This window comes from Lithobates pipiens, unplaced genomic scaffold (genome assembly GCF_037356315.1).
Source record: "Lithobates pipiens isolate NorthernLeopardFrog02 unplaced genomic scaffold, aLitPip1_a1.2 Scaffold_8, whole genome shotgun sequence".
Classification (NCBI taxonomy): Eukaryota; Metazoa; Chordata; class Amphibia; order Anura; family Ranidae; genus Lithobates; species Lithobates pipiens.
The window spans coordinates 657062655-657085450 of record NW_027507903.1 but is presented as its reverse complement, the minus strand read 5'-3'; the positions used below and the strand labels follow the sequence as shown (position 1 = coordinate 657085450).

General features: G+C 48.8%; 1 protein-coding gene across 1 annotated transcript in view; it reads right to left on the bottom strand.

Moving 5' to 3' along the window:
- The window catches only part of LOC143961746 (fibroblast growth factor 11-like), a 61941-nt gene extending 55749 nt beyond the window's left edge, over positions 1-6192 (bottom strand). Inside the window, exon 1 of the mRNA XM_077471086.1 lies at positions 4525-6192. Coding sequence (XP_077327212.1) covers positions 4525-4714 — 190 coding nt within the window. The 5' untranslated portion in view covers positions 4715-6192. The remainder of the gene's footprint in view (positions 1-4524) is intronic.
- Positions 6193-22796: the final 16604 nt, after the last annotated feature.

Genomic DNA, 22796 nt, shown 5'->3' with positions numbered 1-22796 from the left:
ACAACCATCTTCTCCCAGTTGCTTGTGCACAGGTAGTGCCGAGCGCCATGTCCTGGCAAGTTCTGCAAGCATCAGCATGTACATAACAATTACCAGTGTACTGTCTATGCCTGCAAGTTCCAGTTCAGTCAACAAGGGATTACTGCAAAGCGTGCAGGAACAAGCCTACTTATCACTTATCAGAGCTGTAGGCGGCAGCCAGTCCGGAAGCTTGGGGGTGGAACCACGCCCCAGAGGAGACTCAGCGTGCCCTGCTTGCAGAGAGGGAGAAAGGAAAAAGATGGTGGACGGTGCACTTGTGTACCCACTGCTGACCTGGTTGCCTGACATTGCAGAAGATGACACTGGTGGTCACCGGTGTTCAGCTGGAGCATCAAGGGGGATTGACCTCGGGCTGATCAAGGGGACGGAGAGTCTGTGTCTGTTATGTCCTGGCTGCAGGAGACCCACTACAGTGGTCAATGCCTGGATTCGGTGCAGGCACTGCATCAAGCCGCATACCAAGCTGACACCAAGCAAGCAGGAGCGGCTCACCTACAGCACGGAACAGCAATGAAAGTCCCGGAAAGGCAGTAGTGGGCCTAGAAGTGACTACGAAAGGTCGGGTTGAGTCTGAAGCTGGTGACACCCCTGTGAAAACAAGTGACATTGGGGGAAGGAAGCTGGAAATCTGCCTTGGCCTGTAGCCTGGTCAGGGAGCTGGTACCTGTAAGTACTGACCAGCAGGAGCCAGACGCTGTCCCTGAAAAGCTGGCAGCACCCATACACCCTGTTAACCCCACCTGGAAGTAGCCTGTGCAGGAAGACAGCTCATCTTCAAGTGAACCAGTGGGAAGCGGGAGTGGTGGGGCCATAGATTGGAGGTCACTTAGGCTGCAGGCGGAATTTGGGCCGTTAGATGAAGAGTATGCACAATGGTCATCCAATAGCAGCTCAGAGGAGGAGTGGGGAAACTGCCAGGAAAATGTAGAGGTGCTATCTGAGGTAACGGTTGTACCAGATTCATCTGAAGGGACCGAAGGATCCATGCAGACCCCAGTCTGTGTGAAGTGGAAGTTCCAGAACAGACCATCCACAACCCAGACAAGAGCTGCTGGTCTGGACCATTACCCACAGGCGATGGGTAGTGAAGTCGCCCAGACCCTAATGGTCTGGTATGAATTTGGGGGGGGGGGGGGGCGCACCATTTTTCTTCACATTTTTCTATTGCCAGCAATGGTGTTGTATTGCCCGCAATTTAAATACATATTTTTTTTCTTTAGAAATGCCAATTTTGCTGCAGCAGGTTCTATACATGGTACAGAGTTGGGCCACTTTACAGGCAGACTAAGGGGACCCCCAGGCACTATATTTAAAGCAGGGGTCTCAAACTGGCGGCCCTCCAGCTGTTGCGAAACTACAAGTCCCATCATGCCTCTGCCTGTGGGAGTCATGCTTATAACTGTCAGCCTTGCAATGCCTCATGGGACTTGTAGTTTTGCAACAGCTGGAGGGCCACCAGTTTGAGACCCCTGATTTAAAGGAATTGTTCATTTATATTGTTACACTTTAAGCATCATTAAAATCACTGTTCCTTTAAAAACATAATTTTTTTAAAGTTTTTTTTTTTTTGCATTGATACATATGGGCAGTACCTGGGCCCCCATACCCTTTTTATGGCCAATAACTTGCATATAAGCCTTCAAAATGAGAACTTTCGATTTTTCAAGTTCAGGTCCCATAGACTTCAATGGGGTTTGGAGTTCGGGTCTGAACATTTGCTATGTTTGGGAGTTCTGGTGCAAACTGAACAGGGGGGTTTTGGACTATCATTAAAAATGAAGATGCTGGGATCTGGTTCCAGGACATTTGTCAGGAGTCGGCTGGGAAGAGCCATTCATAGGGACAGGGTGGTGATTTTCACAGCTGGACAGCCCACCAGTAGCCACACTGTAGCTGTCAGAGAGGCTGACGGCAACCTTAAAAGACTGCCCAATCCTCAATACTACTTGTGAAAGGACTGAAGGGAATTGTTCAGCCCACAAGTTACAGAGATGGATGGCAAGGAGGGGATTGCTGCCTCTGTTTCTTTCCTAACAGGCCTAACACCCTGACCTGTTTTCCAGATGGGATAATCGGTTCCTGTTGAAGAACTTCGGGTGAGGCCTAGTATCCTGCTAATACTTTGCAAAATTTTGAGGGGCTCCTCCTACCAAAGACTGTTGGGAAAAAAATATAGTTTTTTTTGTTTCTGCCAGCAGGCTTAAAACCCTCTGTTGACAGAATGGGCCTTGCTTTGTGCACTGGTCCAAATCATTTGGTGGAGGGGGGGTAATGGTGGGGGGTTGTTTTTCATAGGTTGGGCTTGGCCCCTTAGTTCCAGTGAAGGGAATTCTTAAGGTGTCAGCATACCAAGATGTTTTGAACAATTTCATGCTCCCAACATTGTGGGGACAGTTTGGGGATGGCTCCTTCTTGTTCCAACATCACCAGTGCACAGAGCAAGGTCCATAAAGACATGGATGAGTGAGTTTGGGATGGAGGAACTTTAATGGTCTGCACAGTCCTGATCTCGACCTGATAGAACACCTTTGGGATGAATTAGAGCGGAGATTGTGAGCCAGGCCTTCTTCACAAATGCTCTTCTGGCAAAATGGTCAAACATTCCTATAGACACATTCATAAGCCTTGTGGACGGCCTTCCTAGAAGAGTTGAAGCTGTTATAGCTGCAGAGGGTGGGCCAACTCAATATTGAACCCTACGGACTAAGACTGTGATGCCAGTAAAGTAAAGGCAGGCGCCCCAATAATTTTTGTAACATAGTGTATGTGGGATGTATATATATGGTTCTTTGAAAAAATTTGTATATTTTTTATGCTACTAACTTATTTGTACAAAGCCCCTTTTAAATTTGTTTCCTTTCTTCCTTCCCTTTTTTTTTTATGGGATGCCCAATTTTTCTCCTGGGCTTAGGAGTTGTTTATTGCCCCCAGTCGATGGGGACACAGCTGCTTTTTTTTTGGGGGGGGGGGGGGGGGTGAGTGTAAGCAAGTGTGAGGATAGTGTTAGTAGATCAGCACTACTGGGGACAAGGGGGGAGGAATTGCACATGTAGCCATTTCTCCCTGAAGACAGCGGTGGGCCAAGTCTTCATCCCTTCCCTGGGAGATTTCCTGTAGAATCAGCCAGTTGGGCTAGTGAGAGAGTCAGCCAGGTGGGCTGGTAAGGAGCAAGCCAGGTGGGCTAGTAAGGAGTCAGTCTGGAGGACTGTTGTGGAGAAGTTAGCATAGGCTAGTGAAAGGGTCAGCTGCAACCTGGTAGGTTGGCAGTGCTTGAGGTGGTGCTGGGATCAGTAGCCATAGGAGGAGGAATACAAGCTGATCACTGTATATTTCTACACAACAGGGGGCTGCAAGTTCCTGCCTGCAAGGGCTATTGCTTAAATCTGACTGAGCCTGTCTAATAAACCAACAGTGAGTTGGGGCCAGCATGCAAGTGTGTGCAGGAGGAAAGTGAGGAGACCGTATATGGGAAGATGTCCCTAAAGTTGTTGGTGAAGTTCTGTTAAGTCAAGTGGGCCTCCTATAACCTCCCATCCCTATCCAAGTTATTAACCCTCAATAAATAACAAAAACAAAGTCACGGACTGTTCTATGACTCTGTGCCTGTGAAAATTTGGTGTGCCCGGCTGTGCAGGATGGGGGATCCCAGTTCATCTGCAGCCCCTAAGGGGGGTGCGCTACATTTGGGGGCTCTTCCGGGATCTTGCCCACAATAAACTGCACGGCTGTTGCTCCTAGCATCTGCGGCCACTAAGGGGGTGTGCTACACAGCAAAGGATGGATGTCTGTCTAGTGACAGCGCTGCATGAGGGGTCAGACAGGAATATACAGGACAGGATGGAGGTGAGATGACAGCGCTCTGTGGGGGGTCAGTACAGGAATATACAGGACAGGATGGAGGGGACAGTGCTGTGTGAGGGGTCAGTACAGGAATATACAGGACAGGATGGGGGTGACAGCACTGTGTGAGGGTCAGTACAGGAATATACAGGACAGGATGGAGGTGACAGCGCTGTGTGTGGGGTTAGTACAGGAATATACAGGACAGGATGGAGGTGACAGCGCTGTGTGGGGGGTCAGTACAGGAATATAAAGGACAGAATGGAGGTGACAGCACTGTGTGAGGAGTCAGTACAGGAATATACAGGACAGGATGGGGGTGACAGCACTGTGTGAGGAGTCAGTACAGGAATATACGGAACAGGATGGGGGTGACAGCACTGTGTGAGGGTCAGTACAGGAATATACAGGACAGGATGGAGGTGACAGCGCTGTGTGGGGGGTCAGTACAGGAATATAAAGGACAGGATGGAGGTGACAGCGCTGTGTGAGAAGTCAGTACAGGAATATACGGAACAGGATGGGGGTGAGGTGACAGCACTGTGTGAGGAGTCAATACAGGACTATACAGGACAGGATGGGGGTGAGGTGACAACGCTGTGTGGGGGGTCATGACGGTTGATACAGAGGACGGTATCTCACCTGGGTCCTTGTCCATCGCTCCTTTCTGACTGCAGAGTCGGACTTTGGAGACCAGGATAAGGAGCTGTTTTTGGCAGAGGGATTTGGTTCCGCGGGGGCAGACTTTCCTCTGGGGGGGTGCGGGGCGGGATCCACCGGAATCTCGGGTTTCTCGCTTCTGCCGGATCAATTTACTGGCAAGTGCAGCCATCACTGTGTCCAATCCTCCCGGTGTGCGGCGTGTCAGCTGTCATGGGTCCCCATGTCTCCACATCCCTCAGTGGGTCCTGGAAGGTGTTCCTCTGTCAAGTTCAGGTCTCCCAGTCCCTGTATTGGAGTATCCAGTTCAGGTCTCCCGATCCCAGTGTTGGGGTGTCTTAGTTCAGGTCTCCCAGTCACAGTGTTGGGGTGTCCTAGTTCAGGTCTCACAGTCACAGTGTTGGGGTGTCCTAGTTCAGGTCTCCGGTCACAGTGTTGGGGTGTCCTAGTTCAGGTCTCCTGGGCACAGTGTTGGGGTGTCGGTTCAGGTCTCTCGGAGTTGGGGTGTCCAGTTCAGGTCTCCCGGTGTTGGGGTGTCCGGTTCAGGTCTCCCGGTGTTGGGGTGTCCGGTTCAGGTCTCCCGGTGTTGGGGTGTCCGGTTCAGGTCTCCCGGTGTTGGGGTGTCCGGTTCAGGTCTCCCGGTGTTGGGGTGTCCGGTTCAGGTCTCCTGGTGTTGGGGTGTCCGGTTCAGGTCTCCCGGTGTTGGGGTGTCCAGTTCAGGTCTCCCGGTGTTGGGGTGTCCAGTTCAGGTCACCCAGTGTTGGGGTGTCCAGTTCAGGTCACCCAGTGTTGGGGTGTCCAGTTCAGGTCACCCAGTGTTGGGGTGTCCAGTTCAGGTCACCCAGTGTTGGGGTGTCCAGTTCAGGTCACCCAGTGTTGGGGTGTACAGTTCAGGTCTCTTGGTGTTGGGGTGTACAGTTCAGGTCTCTTGGTGTTGGGGTGTACAGTTCAGGTCTCCTGGTGTTGGGGTGTCCGATTCAGGTCTCCCGGTGTTGGGGTGTCCGATTCAGGTCTCCCGGTGTTGGGGTGTCCGATTCAGGTCTCCCGGTGTTGGGGTGTCCGATTCAGGTCTCCCGGTGTTGGGGTGTCCGATTCAGGTCTCCCGGTGTTGGGGTGTCCGATTCAGGTCTCCTGGTGTTGGGGTGTCCGATTCAGGTCTCCCGGTGTTGGGGTATCTGGCTCAGGTCTCCCGGTCCCGGTGTTGGTGTGTCTGGCTCAGGTCTCCCTGTCCCGGTGTTGGGATGTCTGGTTCAGATCTCTCAGTCCCGGTGTTGGTGTGTCCGATTCAGGTCTCCCAGTGTTGGGGTATCTGGCTCAGGTCTCCCGGTCCCGGTGTTGGTGTGTCCGGCTCTGGTCTCCCTGTCCCGGTGTTGGGATGTCTGGTTCAGATCTCTCAGTCCCGGTGTTGGGGTGTCCGGTGTGCAGTCACTGCTGCCCATCATTGATGTGCCGACACAAAGTATCGGAATTCCTCATCTTCTCCTTTATAACTGTTGGTGCTTTATAAATCCCGTATATAAATTCTACATATAAATCCTGTATATAAATCCTCTATAATAATAATAACCAGCTTCAATCTCTTCGGATCCGGCTTTGTCTCCCAGAGAATGCTCGCCAAAGCTCTGCTCTTCGCGTGTCTAATGTGTCCCAGTCTTCTCCTTCCAGCGTCCCGCTCCCCCTCCCTCCTCCCCCAGCACCCCTCCCTCCCCCCCTCCACACTCCGCCACCACCGGCCGCCCAGACTCATCAATCTGCTTCTCTATTCACTCCTCGCCATTATTGACTGACCTCAAGTAGCAGTACGATTCGAGTACTACGCCGTCCCTACACATCCGTACCGACCCCCTCGCACAAGCGCTGTCACCTCACCTCCATCCTGTCCCGTACTGTGTATCTACACTCACCGGCCACTTTATTAGGTACACCTGTTCAATTGCTTGGTAACACAAATTGCTAATCAGCCAATCACATGGCAGCAACTCAATGCATTCAGGCATCTAGACGCAGTGAAGATGACTTGCTGCCGCTCAAACCGAGCATCACAATAGGGAAGAAAGGGGGAGGAGGGGGGATTTAAGTGACTTTGAACGTGGCATGGTTGTTGGTGCCAGACGGGCTGGTCTGAGTATTTCTGGGATTTTCACTCACACACTCTCTCTTGGGTTTACAGAGAATGGTGGGAAAAAGAGAAAATATCCAGTGAGTGGAAGTTGTGTGAAGGAAAATGCCTTGTCAATGTCAGAGGAGAATGGGGCAGACTGGTTCCAGATGATAAAAAGACAACAGTAACTCAAATAACCACTCGTCACACCCAAGGTATGCAGAATACCATCTCTGAAAAACCAACACATCCAACCTTGAGGCAGATGGGCTACCGCAGCAGAAGAAGACCACTCCTGTCAGCTAAGAACAGGAAACTGAGGCTGCAATTGGCACAGGATCACCAAAATTTGGCAATAGGAGATTGGAAGAACATTGCCTGGTCTGATGAGTCTGGATTTCAGCTGCGACATTCAGAGGGTCGGGTCAGAATTTGATGTAAACAACATGAAAGCATGGATCCATCTTGCCTTGTATCACCGGTTTAAGCTGGGGGTGTAATGGCGTGGGAGGTATTTTTTTGGCACACTTTGGGCCCCTTAGTCCTAATTGAGTGTTGTTTAACCACTAGAGATCCGCACTATAGCCAAATGACGGCTACAGCACGGACCTCCTTTACCGGGACTACGTCTATTGACGTCGTCCCGTGCACGAGCGGCGCGCTCTGTGATCGGCGAGTCTATGAGATTCGCCTGATCACGGATCCGAGCAAGGGGTCGATCCCGACCCCTTACCACGTGATCAGCTGTCAGCTAATGACAGCTGATCATGTGATACAACGGAGCCGGTAATCGGCTATTATTCCTCCTCGCGCTGACAGTGCGAGGAGAGTAAAAAAAAGAGCCGATCACCGGCGGCCATGATCGGGACATCAGTCCCGATCACGGCCAGCCCTGGCAGTGACCACCTGCCCTCTGCCAGTGCCACCTCATGAATAAATAAGTGCCCCCTGTCAGTAGTGCCCATAGTGCCACCCAGCAATGCCCATAGTGCCACCCAGCAGTGCCCACAGTGCCACCCAGCAGTGCCCACAATCTGCCTCAACAACGGTGCTGCACCCCAGTGCCACATATCCGTGCCCATCAGTGTCATCTACCAGTGCCCATCAGTGCCCATCAGTGCCACCCATCAGTGCCCAGCAGTGACACCTATCAGAGCCACCTATCAGTGCCACCTATCAGTGCCCATCAGTCCCATCTATCAGTGGTACCTATCAGTGCCCCTTAGTGCCACCCATCCGTGCAATCTTATCTGTGCCCATCTTTGCCCATCAGTGCCGCCTTATCTGTGCCCATCAGTACTGCCTTATCTGTGCCTATTAGTGCCGCCTTAACTATGCCTATCAGTGCCCACCAGTGCAGCCTATCAGTGCCCACCAGTGCAGCCTATTAGTGCCCACCAGTGCAGCCTATCAGTGCCCACCAGTGCCGCCTATCAGTGCCCACCAGTGCAGCCTATCAGTGCCGCCTCATCAGCGCACTTCAATGAAGGAGAAAAATGACCCGTTTGCAAAATTTTATAACAAACTATTAAACATGATTTTTTTTTGCATCTTTTTTTGTTTGTTTAGCAAAAAATAAAACTCCCAGCTGTAATTAAATACCACCAAAAGAAAGCTCTATTTGTGGGAAAAAAAATTATAAAATTTTTATTTGGGTACAGTGTTGTATGCCCGCGCAATTGTCATTCAAAGTGCATCAGCGCTGAAAGCTGAAAATTGGTCTGGGCAGGAGGGGGGTTTAAGTGCCCAGTAAGCAAGTGGTTAAATGCCACGGCCTACCTAAGTATTGTTGCTGACCATGTCCATCCCTTTATGACTACAGTGTCCCCATCTTCTGATGGCTCCTTCCAGCAGGATAATGCACCATGTCACAAAGCTCCAATCATCTCACCACTGGACAATGAGGTCACTGTCCTCCAATCATCTCACCACTGGACAATGAGGTCACTGTCCTCCAATCATCTCACCACTGGACAATGAGGTCCCTGTCCTCCAATCATCTCACCACTGGACAATGAGGTCCCTGTCCTCCAATCATCTCACCACTGGACAATGAGGTCCCTGTCCTCCAATCATCTCACCACTGGACAATGAGGTCCCTGTCCTCCAATCATCTCACCACTGGACAATGAGGTCCCTGTCCTCCAATCATCTCACCACTGGACAATGAGGTCCCTGTCCTCCAATCATCTCACCACTGGACAATGAGGTCCCTGTCCTCCAATCATCTCACCACTGGACAATGAGGTCCCTGTCCTCCAATCATCTCACCACTGGACAATGAGGTCCCTGTCCTCCAATCATCTCACCACTGGACAATGAGGTCCCTGTCCTCCAATCATCTCACCACTGGACAATGAGGTCCCTGTCCTCCAATCATCTCACCACTGGACAATGAGGTCCCTGTCCTCCAATCATCTCACCACTAGACAATGAGGTCCCTGTCCTCCAATCATCTCACCACTGGACAATGAGGTCCCTGTCCTCCAATCATCTCACCACTGGACAATGAGGTCCCTGTCCTCCAATCATCTCACCACTGGACAATGAGGTCCCTGTCCTCCAATCATCTCACCACTGGACAATGAGGTCCCTGTCCTCCAATCATCTCACCACTGGACAATGAGGTCCCTGTCCTCCAATCATCTCACCACTGGACAATGAGGTCCCTGTCCTCCAATCATCTCACCACTGGACAATGAGGTCCATGTCCTCCAATGGCCTCCACACTCACCACATCTCATCCAATAGAGCACCTTTGGGATGTGGTACACCTCGGTACTAGGAAGGTGTACCTAATAAAGTGGCCAGAGAGTGTATATTCCTGTACTGACCCCTCCATCCTGTCCTGTTAGATACAGAAGGAGATATACAACATACATATTCATGATTCAGTGGTCAGTAGAATGGAGAAAATGTTCACAATTTGGAATACACACGATCGGATTTTCCGACAACAAATGTCCGATGGGAGCTTGTTGTTGCAAAATTCCGACCGTGTGTAGGCCATTTTTCAACGGACATTTTTCGTTGGAATTTCCAACAAACAAGTTTTGAGATCTGGATCTCAAATTTTTTCCGACAACAAAATCCGTTCTCGTAAATTATGATCGTGTGTACACAATTCCAACGCACAAAGCTCCACGCATGCTATGAATCAATTAGGAGACGGGATCGTTCGGTCTGGAAAAACTAGCATTCGTAATAGAGATAGCACATTTGTCATGCTGAAAATTTTCAAATCTTTCAATGCAGCGCATTCTCTTCTTCTTTATAATGCTAGAATAATTAAGTTTTGCTGCTCATACTCACAGAGTTCTGACAAACCGATTTCTTTATCATTTCTCTTGATCTCATGAATACGTTTTTTTTTTTTTTTTCCTTTTCATCAGAGCTCCATAATAATCTTTTTTTTTTTTTATCAAGATCTCCTTTTTTATTTCCAAGTGATCTCATTAATATTGTTTATTGTTTTGTGTGTCAAGTTACCGCAACACCATTATTATTGTATTTTGTTTAACCTCAAGGAGGTTGGTTTGTGTCCCTTGTTAACTTGACATTGTATTTAGAATATGTACCTGCCTACTCACTGCCTAAACACGTCCATTGATCACCCATGATGGGAGCTAGCACATGTTGACATTAGGCATGGGATCGGGAGGGAAATCCCCATTTTGAGTTTCAATTTGTGTGCATCTTCAAAATGTGGCTTTCACAGGGGTGACATCACCCCATCTGATGAAGGCAATATCAACACAGTTTGGACATACAAATGTCTGATATTGCCTTCATTTTGTCAAAGTTGAACTTTGTAAGTTCCCGAGTTGTGTATTATTTTATGGTTTTAAACACGTTTTTAACACAAAAAAGGCTATTTGTTCTGTCAAAAACAAAAATCGTATTACTAAAATATGTTGGTTTGTTCAAAAACCCTTTTCTAACGCACAAGTGAATGTGCACAGAGTAAAACGTTTTCTACTCAACAATGGCTTCTTCTTTCAATGCTCAGTATCATTTTTTGGACTAAGTTGGTGTTTTTTCACTGAAATGGGGGTTATTTACTAAACGCAAATCCACTGTACAGGTAAGATGTGTCATAATACAAAAATATAAATACACACTGTACAAATCAAAGCACTTTTTTACATTCAATTGCCTATAAAGATAATAGGAGAACAAAACTTTAAACAGTACCATTTTTAAAGTATTGAGACAGGCCCTTTCACTACATGCTTTGGGGAATTCATACAGAAATCTGACCACAAAAGAGGTAGGTATAGTGTGTGTGGGTTTGGCAAAGTCAGCAGATAGAGGATTGGTATTGGTTGTGGGGGGGAGGGGGGTTCCAAATGATTTTGGGACCCAAATAAAAAAAGACTCTCTGCATGAATTTAAGGACACAAATAACATTTGTACACATTTTAGGGGGCGTTTAGGGTAAAGCACTACTATGGAGCTGACAAAATACATTGTTAAGTGACTAGGCTAGGTGTGTATGGGCCCAGGATAGCATGCTGGGGAGGTGGGGTTCCAAATGATTTTGGGACCCAAATAAAAAAAGCCTCTGGCACTCTGCATGAATTTAAGGACACAAATAACATTTGTACACATTTTAGGGGGTGTTTAGAGTAAAGCACTACTATGGAGCTGACCAAATACATTGTTAAGTGACTAGGCTAGGTGTGTATGGGCCCAGGATAGCATGCTGGGGAGGTTAGTGAAGGCAAATATGCATGAAGGACAAAAAAGGAGCATACAAAATTCCAACATGCATGAGGACAAAGAGAAAATCCCCAGCTTATTACAATTATGTTAATTATAGAATGATGAAAGAAATACAAGACATTAGCAAACGTTAAATACCTAGATTGTGATGTTAAAGTATAAAACTTACCCTCATATAGTCCTTCTGCAGGACCTGAATGATGGCAGAACAGGTCTCTGGAATAATGATCCCCAGAGCCTGGGGGAGATGCCTGCCGAGAACTTGATGTCCTGTAGACTTCTCCCAGTCGCCAAGTACCACAACATGCTCTGCTCGGGAGTGATGGCTTGCCGCATGCAGGTGTCCTGCTTGGTAATATAAGGGGACATCAAAGCCAACAGACGGTGAAAAACGGGGTCCGCCATCCGGAGATAATTCCTGAAATCATCAGGATTATGGAGTAACCAATTCTTGGTCCATGAACTCCTCCCTGCCCTGTTCCTGGCCTGGGCTTGGGTCAAAGTAAGAATCCCAACATCAAGCCCCCCGCACAGCACATACTCTACGTACCCGCAAAATGGCTTCAAAACATTCGGCTGGTCGAAACGAACTGCAACAGAATGCACTGAAAATCAGAAAGGCCTGAGAAGAGCGATCTGAAAATCAGAAACGAGCAGACAAGAACGCACTGAGAATCAAATACATACTATAATAACACGTACTGAAAAACAAATGCAAACTGACTACACGCACTGAAAACCAGATACGAACCCACAAGCGCAAACTGAAGAGCAGTAACGATCGGAAAAGCACGAGGCTGAAAAGTGCGAATCGTATCTCACCAAACTTCTACCAACACGAGATTAGCAGAAGGAGCCCCAAGGGTGGCGCACTGGCTATTGAACTTCCCTTTTCTAGTGCCATCGTACGTGTTGTACGTCACCGCATTCTTGACGTTCGGGATTTCCGACAAGATTTGTGTGACCGTGTGTATGCAAGACAAGTTTGAGCCAAGATCCATCGGAAAAAATGTTGTTGTCGGAATGTGCGATTGTGTGTACGCGGCATTAGAATACATATATTGGATCTGGCTGAATAACGGAAGAGTTAACACCCCGCTGCCAATGAATCTCTGACAAGACCCTGCAGGCTCATGGCTGCAGATAAGGATGGACAACTATCACAAGCCATCCAATTAATTCTCTGAACCTTGTGATGGCAAAATCAGCGGGTGGTAGAGGTCACCCCATGCTGGAGGCACCAGGCCGTTTTCAGTCGTTTGTCATTTTTGTAGATCAGCGAGAATATGTTTCATCTCTCATAAAATCCCCAATATTCATTGTGAGGAAATATGAGTTATTTCTTCGGATGGTCCTTCCCTGCTTCCACCCACTAAATCACCGACTGTCCAGGAGATTGCCAATCATTTCCAAAACAAGACCGAAGCAATTTGTAATGAGACCTTCACTGTCTAGATATCTCCCATACCTAACAAACCAGGTATACCACCTCATGAAGTACATTTCTCTTTGGACAATGTAACCATGGAAGGCGATGGTTAAACTTTTTTTCTGATGCCCACCTTACCACCCGCCCCCTGGACCCCGTTCCCTCACAATTAGCACAATCATCCTCTGGCTCTATTCTACACTCTCTAAGCCATGTCTTCAATTCTCTCCCTCTCTACTGGCAGCTTTCCCAACACTCTAAAACATAAACTGGCTCCCCTTAGTGCCGGTTCACACAAGGGCGACTCAGATCCGACTTCAAGTCGCCCCAAGTCACCTCAGGTCGCACAACATGTAGAAATCAATGTAAGTGAATGAGAGCCGTCTTAATGCACACTACTGAAGTCGCTTCGACTTCAGAAAAGGTTCCTGTACTACTTCTATCCGACTTGTAGGCGACTGGTACCCATTGATTTCAATGGAGGTCGCCTCCAAGTCGGATCTTCGTCTATACAGAGGTGACTCTCAGAGAGTTATCAGCTCTCAAAAGGAGTTCCCCCCTGAGAGCTCATTCTCTGATTGGCCACGGCAAGTCGCCTGGCCTGGGGCGACTTAAAGTAGTGTTGTAAGTCGTGTCCAAGTCACGTCAAGTCACTTCAGGTCAAGTCACATCAAGTCACGTCCAAGTTGCCTCCAAAAGTCGTGTTGCCCCTGTGTGAACCGAGCCTTATTCTTGGAAATACCTCGTTATAATCCACTTGCGCGGGCAACCTAAGACCCAGCTCTCTGCTTCAGTGTACTTCCAGAACACCTAGTCTACAACCGCCTGAGCTACCACTTGCTGATAACAACTTTGCTGACCCCCTTTTAGGTCCGGTTCACACAGCGAGGCGCGGCGAGGCGTCTCCGACTTGCCTCGCCGCGACCTGCGGGGACCTCAGCGGCGACTTGCAGAGGACTTCTGTATAGAAGTCAATGCAAGTCGCCCCCGAAGTCGCCCCGAAGTAGTACAGGAACCTTTTTTCTGAGTCGGAGCGACTCGAGTCGCTCCTCTCAGAACGGTTCCATTGTACAGAACGGGGGCGACTTGCGGGAGCGAGGCGAGGCGAGCCGTGTCGCCTCGCATCGCCTCGCTGTGTGAACCGGCCCTAAGTCCGGCTTTTGCCTGCAACACTCCAAAGAAAATTCCCTGCAGAAACGGACTTACTATCTGCTAAAACCAATGGCCACTTCTCCATACTCATACTCTTAGCCCTTGTACACACGATCGGACCGTATTGTCGGATAATCCGACCATGTGTGGGCTTCATCTGACTTTTTCTGTCGGAATGTCCGACCAACAAAGTTTGAGAGCTGGATATAAAATTTTTCCAACGACATGATCCGATCGGACTTTGTCCGATCGTTTGTAGAGAATTCCGATCTGACAAAGTGCCACGCATGCTCAGATCAAATTCCTAGACCAAAGCTATTGGCTACTAGCCTGAACATAGTCCCGTCGTAACTAAATAACGTCATCACGTTAAGATATCCGACCGTGTGTACAAGGGCTTAGACCTTTCTTCTGCCCTTGATACAGTTGGCCACCTGTTTTTCCTAAAACCACTCTACTTCCTTGGCTTCTGAGACTCTGCTCTTTGTTTTGGTCCATTTCTACTCAACGTAGTGAACCTTTAGTGTCACCTACAACTCTACTTCCTCCTCTCCTTTTTCTGTAGTGGTGCCCCAAGGCTCTGTCCTTGGATCCCTACTATTCTTTACCTACACTTCCTCCCTGGGTCAGCTGATAGCCTTCCAAGGCTTCCAAAACCATCTCAATGTTGGAGGAGACCCAAGTGTACCTTGCTACCCCTCAGCTTACCTCTTCAGTCTCCTCACCCATCACTTATTTACTATGGTATATATCAGTCTGGATGATTAACCATTGCATCAAACTCAAATCTTTCCAAAACCAAGTTCATAATATTTCCTCCTCCAGGTTCTTGTTCCCTTGACTTTCCAATAAGATCAATGGCACAACTATCAGTTCCTCCCCTCATGCCAGTGTGTAGGAGTAGTCATTGACTCTGAGCTCTTCTTAAGGCTCTACAGCCAATCACTGTGCAAATCCTGAAACCGTAATCTCCTTAAAGAGAAAGTAAAGGAAAAAAAATAAATTAAAAAAAAAACACACCCTGTAAGGCAAAGGCATAATGAGCTAGTATGTATAGCATACTAGCTCATTATGAATAACTTACCTGAGAACGAAGCCCCCGAATCGGTCCTCCGTCTTCCTCTTCGCCGCTGTCATGTATCCCGGAGCGACTTCCGGGTCTCGCTCCCCGGCGCTGTGACGTCACTCCCGCGCATGCGCACGGGAGCCGACACGAGCGGCATATCGCCGCGATCTGCGACCTGCCCAGTGTGCCTGCGGTGGCTGTCTTTTTGTAAATATCTCCTAAACCGTATAGGTTTAGGAGATATTTCTTGGACCTACAGGTAAGCCTTAATCTAGACTTACCTGTAGGTCAAAGTGGTTTGTAAGGGTTTACAACCACTTTAAAGGGGAGTTCCAGGCTTTTTATGTTTATTAAAAGTCAGCAGCTACAAAAAGTGTAGTTGTTGACTTTTAATAAACAGACACTTACCTATTCCATGGTCCAGTGATGTGGTCAAACGGAGGGTTGCTCCTCTTCTCCTCCTCTCCGCCCGGCGCCTCCATTGCCACTCTGGGCACCCAGACGTGACAGCTTTCGGCTTCATGGCCGGGCATGCATGGCGCATGCACGAGACAGACAGCGCTCCCGGAGTGGACAGGCGATCTCCTGAGACCTGTCTCGTTTCCCAGGAGATCACCTAGAGGGAGGGGCTGCCAAAGGCGAAAGGAGGAGTCGCCTTGGCAATCCCTGGGCGGAAGGAGGAAGTGGGACAGGAAGTCCCCCTCCTAACGAAGCCCCCACTCCCCCCCCAACAAAAATTACATGCCAAATGTGGCATGTAAGGGGGCAAGGAGTGCTTAAAGTGGAAGTTCCATTTTTGGGTGGAACTCCGCTTTAACATCTCTTAACCAATGACACCAAAACCACTAATTTGCTATCTTATTATTTCTAGCCTCAAATATGTCAATTCTCTCCTCTTCAAAATATTCTTACACAGAGTATCTCCTCCTCGTGCCAGGCTCATCTACATTACCGACCACTTAGTTTTCTCCACCCGTCTCTGCCAATCCCTCCACTGGCCTCCACTCAGTGTCCTCCACCCCTCTCTGCCAATCCCTCCAGTGGTCTCTCCTCAGCATCCTCCACCCCTCTCTCCCAATCCCACCCCTGGCCCCCGCTCACCTACAATAACAAATGCGAATCAAAATACTAACAAGAACCTACATATCCAGGCATCCACATCTCTGCCCCCGGCTACATCCCCAACCTCTTCACAAATTATCACCGAAAACCATGCTCACATCCAAAAATTGTTCAGAGCTTTTCCCATTCTGTGGAACTCCCCACACCTATCCGTCCAGCTATTTACTCTGTTCAACCTTAGGTGTCACGGCCTGGACCTGAATACGGCACCTCTGCTGTGTCTGGGAGTAAATCTCGTCACTGAGCAACCTAAGATGCTGGACAGCACCTGCCTTTTTGCTTGGAAAACCTTGCCTTGTGTCTTGTTTCTCTTGAACCTTGAACCCTTTGCTCCTCTCATGAACTTCATATTTAAGCCATTCCTTTGGACTTCTTGTTTGCCAGATTGTTGTGCTCTTCTACAGCCGATATCTCGCTCTTGTCCCTCCTGTTGCCGTCCTTATCTCCACCACCACTCGTTATTGACCTTTGGCTTGTTCCTCGGCTATACTTCTGCTTGATCCCAACCTGCAACCATTTGTTACCAAACTTTGACTTGTTTACTGACTATACTTCTGCTTGATCCCAACCTGCAACCATTTGTTACCAAACTTTGACTTGTTTACTGACTATACTTCTGCTTGATCCCAACCTGCAACCATTTGTTACCAAACTTTGACTTGTTTACTGACTATACTTCTGCTTGATCCCAACCTGCAACCATTTGTTACCAAACTTTGACTTGTTTACTGACTATACTTCTGCTTGATCCCAACCTGCAACCATTTGTTACCAAACTTTGACTTGTTTACTGACTATAGTTCTGCTTGATCCCAACCTGCAACCATTTGTTACCAAACTTTGACTTGTTTACTGACTATAGTTCTGCTTGATCCCAACCTGCAACCATTTGTTACCAAACTTTGACTTGTTTACTGACTATACTTCTGCTTGATCCCAACCTGCAACCATTTGTTACCAAACTTTGACTTGTTTACTGACTATACTTCTGCTTGATCCCAACCTGCAACCATTTGTTACCAAACTTTGACTTGTTTACTGACTATACTTCTGCTTGATCCCAACCTGCAACCATTTGTTACCAAACTTTGACTTGTTTACTGACTATAGTTCTGCTTGATCCCAACCTGCAACCATTTGTTACCAAACTTTGACTTGTTTACTGACTATACTTCTGCTTGATCCCAACCTGCAACCATTTGTTACCAAACTTTGACTTGTTTACTGACTATACTTCTGCTTGATCCCAACCTGCAACCATTTGTTACCAAACTTTGACTTGTTTACTGACTATAGTTCTGCTTGATCCCAACCTGCAACCATTTGTTACCAAACTTTGACTTGTTTACTGACTATACTTCTGCTTGATCCAAACCTGCAACCATTTGTTACCAAACTTTGACTTGTTTACTGACTATACTTCTGCTTGATCCCAACCTGCTATATCTGCTACTGGACCCCAGCTTGCTCACTTCCTGGTGGGGCAATCCCGAGGACCATGATCTGGTACTAACAAGCAGCCAAATACATCTCCACCATCAGTAGCTCTGGTGTAGTTCTTAGACCCCACACTTCGGGTGAGGCCGCGTCATCCACCAGGGTGACCTGTTTGTTCACTTATCCTGCTGCTCAGTGAGAGCCTCTCTATTGCTATAGCTACTGGTCTCTGAGTCTGACCACTGGCTGTATATTAGGTTATCTTTGCGAAACCCATTTTTTTCAAGAAAGACTATTCCATATCCACCTGCATCTTGTCCTGTATATCTACCATAACTGTACTGACCCTTCGCAAATCTCTTTCCACACTCCCCCACCCTTTCCTGTATCCTTCTACTTTTTTTCGACATAAATAATAGCAGATGTTCTGCATCGCTCTCTGCATCCACACTGCAACGTTTTTCAATTGACACATTTATTAAAAGTGTTTTTTTTTTTTTTTTTAGATGGGCCGGAGTCCAGTTTGGCAGGATGGACAGGGAGAAACAAGGAGAGGAGGGATTGCCAGGAATCTGTCAGTTTGCTGTGCCAGCTTCTTTGTCTATGCGGAGCAAAGTGTGCGTCGGGGTAAGGTGAGGGATGGTACGGTGCCTCGGGGGGGGGGGGGGGGGGGGTTGGGTGGGAGGGTGAGGATCCAGAGGTCAGGGAGGCAGCAGAATTTACTATACACTGCTGTATCTGATCTGCGTTTGTCTTATATATTTAATCGGTTATGTCTGTAGAATAGTATTGGTATGGGGATTAATGCACATCCTTTATCTTAATATATGTCACCTAACTAGCCGTGTCCTTCGTGTAGAGCTGAAGAGTATGTTGGCTCTATCCAAATTAAATAAGCTGTGATATTCGTTTCCACATAAATGGTCACTCCATTTCAAACTTGTGTCTTGTGGATGGTGGACAAAAACATATTTGTGGGGGGGCACACCCTAAAATGCGTTTAAATTCAAGATGGTGTTGCTATAAGACCAACAAACTGTACAAAACAGATTACAGTGCACACATACAAGAACGGCATTTATCCTGCAAGGCTAGTTAAAAACAGCTGAACAAATACGGGGGTTTGGTCACACTATATGGTCATATAGTGCATTTAGTGGCCACCGGTGCATAGGGGAAATCCCTTCAGTTCTCCCACATGGAGGAGTTTGGCTCCCATGGTTGAGACGCAGGATCTTTCATCCTATTACTAGGGAAAGACCCACTCATTCGGTGGGTACTTTGTCACAGTAAGTGGGCTTAGCACTATATGACCATATAGTGTGACCAAACCCCCGTATTTTCTTTTGAATATGTTCAGGTGTTTTTAACTAGCCTTGCAGGATAAATGTCATTCTTGAATGTGTGCGCTGTAATCTGTTTTGTACTGGTGGATGGTGGAGACCTAAACCCCCCGGCATATACATCTATATGCATCTGTTTCTCATGGATCTTATTGCTGAGGTGTCTGCACTAAAATCCTGGGTCAGTACACCTGTTGTGCCTATTCTGAGGGGTCCCCACCATCCCTGTGCCAAGTTCCCGGGTCTGTAAACCCGCTGTGCCCATTATGAGGAATCCCCACCATCCCTGTGCTGGGTTCCCAGGTCTGCACGCCCGCTGTGTCCATTATGAGGGGTCCCCACCATACCTTTTCTGAGTTCCCGGGTCTGTTCACCTGCTGAACCATTATAATTGGGTGCCCATCATCCCTATGCTGAGTTCCCAGGTCTGCACACTTGCTGCGCCCATTATGAGGGGGTTTCACCATCCCTGTGCCGAGTTCCCGGGTCTGTACACATGCTGTGCCCATTATGAGGGGTCCCCACCATCCCTGTGCCGAGTTCCCGGGTCTGTACACCCGCTGTGCCCATTATGAGGGGTTTCCATCATCCCTGTGCCGAGTTCCCATGTCTGTTCACCTACTGTGTCCATTATGGGGGGGTCCCCACCATCCCTTTTCTGAGTTCCCGGGTCTGTTCACCTGCTAAACCCATTATAATTGGGTGCCCATCATCCCTATGCTGAGTTCCCAGGTCTGCACACTTGCTGCGCCCATTATGAGGGGGTTTCACCATCCCTGTGCCGAGTTCCCGGGTCTGTACACCTGCTGTGCCCATTATGAGGGGTCCCCACCATCCCTGTGCCGAGTTCCTGGGTCTGTACACCCGCTGTGTCCATTATGAGGAATCCCCACCATCCCTGTGCTGGGTTCCCAGGTCTGAACACCTACTGTGTCCATTATGGGGGGGGGGGTCCCCACCATCCCTTTTCTGAGTTCCCGGGTCTGTTCACCTGCTAAACCCATTATAATTGGGTGCCCATCATCCCTATGCTGAGTTCCCAGGTCTGAACACTTGCTGTGCCCATTATGAGGGGTCCCCACCATCCCTGTGCTGGGTTCCCATGTCTGCACACCTGCTGTGTCCATTATGAGGGGTCCCCACCACCCCTTTTCTGAGTTTCCAGGTCTGTACACCTGCTGAACCCATTATAATTGGGTGCCCATCATCCCTATGCTGAGTTCCCAGGTCTGTACACTTGCTGTGCCCATTATGAGGGGGTTTCACCATCCCTGTGCTGAGTTCCTGGGTGTGTACACCTGCTGTGCCCATTATGAAGGGTCCCCACCATCCCTGTGCCGAGTTCCCGGGTCTGTGCACCCGCCGTGCCCATTATGAGGGGTTTCCATCATCCCTGTGCCAAGTTCCCAGGTCTGTAGACCTGCTGTGCCCATTATGAGGGGTTCCCACCATCCCTGTGACGAGTTCCCGGGTTTGTACACCTGCTGTGCCCATTATGAGGAATCCCCACCAACCATGTGCTGGGTTCCCAGGTCTGTACACTTGCTGTGCCCATTATGAGGGGGTTTCACCATCCCTGTGCCGAGTTCCCATGTCTGTACACCTGCTGTGCCCCTTCTGAGGGGGTTTCACCATCCCTGTGCTGAGTTCCCATGTCTGTACACCTGCTGTGCCCCTTCTGAGGGGGTTTCACCATCCCTGTGCTGAGTTCCCAGGTCTGTACACCTGCTGTGCCCATTATGAGAGGTTCCCACCATCCATGTGCCGAGTTCCTGGGTCTGTACACCCGCTGTGCCCATTATGAGGAATCCCCACCATCCCTGTGCTGGGTTCCCAGGTCTGCACACCTGCTGTGTCCATTATGAGGGGTCCCCACCATCCCTATGCTGAGTTCCCAGGTCTGTACACTTGCTGTGCCCATTATGAGGGGGTATCACCATCCCTGTGCTGAGTTCCTGGGTGTGTACACCTGCTGTGCCCATTATGAAGGGTCCCCACCATCCCTGTGCCAAGTTCCCAGGTCTGTAGACCTGCTGTGCCCATTATGAGGGGTTCCCACCATCCCTGTGCCGAGTTCCCGGGTTTGTACACCTGCTGTGCCCATTATGAGGGGTCCCCACCATCCCTGTGCCGAGTTCCTGGGTCTGTACACCTGCTGATCCCATTATGAGGAATCCCCACCAACCCTGTGCTGGGTTCCCAGGTCTGTACACTTGCTGTGCCCATTATGAGGGGGTTTCACCATCCCTGTGCCGAGTTCCCATGTCTGTACACCTGCTGTGCCCCTTCTGAGGGGGTTTCACCATCCCTGTGCTGAGTTCCCAGGTCTGTACACCTGCTGTGCCCATTATGAGGGGTTCCCACCATCCCTGTGCCGAGTTCCTGGGTCTGTACACCCGCTGTGCCCATTATGAGGAATCCCCACAATCCCTGTGCTGGGTTCCCAGGTCTGCACACCTGCTGTGTCTATTATGAGGGGTCCCCACCATCCCTGTGCTGGGTTCCCAGGTCTGTACACCTGCTGAACCCATTATAATTGGATGCCCATCATCCCTATGCTGAGTTCCCAGGTCTGCACACTTGCTGTGCCCATTATGAGGGGTCCCCACCATCCCTGTGCTGGGTTCCCAGGTCTGTACACCTGCTGAACCCATTATAATTGGGTGCCCATCATCCCTATGCTGAGTTCCCAGGTCTGCACACTTGCTGTGCCCATTATGAGGGGTCCCCACCATCCCTGTGCTGGGTTCCCAGGTCTGCACGCCCGCTGTGTCCATTATGAGGGGTTCCCACCATCCCTGTGCTGAGTTCCTGGGTCTCTACACCTGCTGTGCCCATTATGAGGAATCCCCACCAACCCTGTGCTGGGTTTGGAGGAGTTCTAAGCCCTTGTACACACAGTCGGACATTCCAACAACAAAATCCATCAGATTTTGTCTGAAACTGTTGCATACACACGGTCGGACAAAGTTGTCGGAAAATCCGATCGTACGTAACGTGATGATGTTATTTCGTTACGACGTTCAGGCTAGTAGCCAATAGCTTTGGTCTCGTAATTTGATCTGAGCATGCGTGGCACTTTGTCCGATCGGAAATTCTCTACACACAATCGGACAAAGTCCGATCGGATCATGTTGTTGGAAAGTTTTATAGCCCAGCTCTAAAACTTTGTCCGTCGGATATTCCGACGGAAACAGTCCGCTGGAGCCCACACACGGTCGGATTATCCGACAACACGGTCCGATCGGACAATTTCCGTCTGAATCTCCGACCTTGTTTACAAGGGCCAAGGAGGAGTTTCACCTCAGAGATCGCCCCAGAATCTCCTCCATTCGAAACAAGGTGGTCAAGTTTCCTCTGCAAACGCTGGTAGGTGATATACTTATCTTGCTGCTTCTTTCTTCCTATGGCCTTGAAAAGCCCAACAGTCCGCTGTTTTTACAAGCTCCCACCATTCTGACTTACTGTTGCGAAAGTCTAGGATCGTTACCTGTGCTTCAACAAAAATGCTCAAAGGATTGTCTTACTCTCTCGTCTTCCAGGAGGGCCGAATTCAATATCCAGATACCCCTCCCCCTAGGTGGCATGTCTGAGGCATTCAGAGTCACAGATAGAATACAGTGATCAGAAAACTCCACTGCCCGATACCCAGGTCTCCACACCCGCTGTGACCCTTATGAGGGGTTCCCACCATCCCTGTCCTGAGTTTCCCGAGTCTGTGCACCCGCTGTGCCCATGATGAGGGGTTAATTTTGTTTATTGAAAAATCTTACAAACAACAACAACTTATATACAATAAAAACATAATGAATAAAAGAAACTTATTTACAAAATAATTGAATATGACTATACAAAACAAAAAAACAAGAACATAATAAA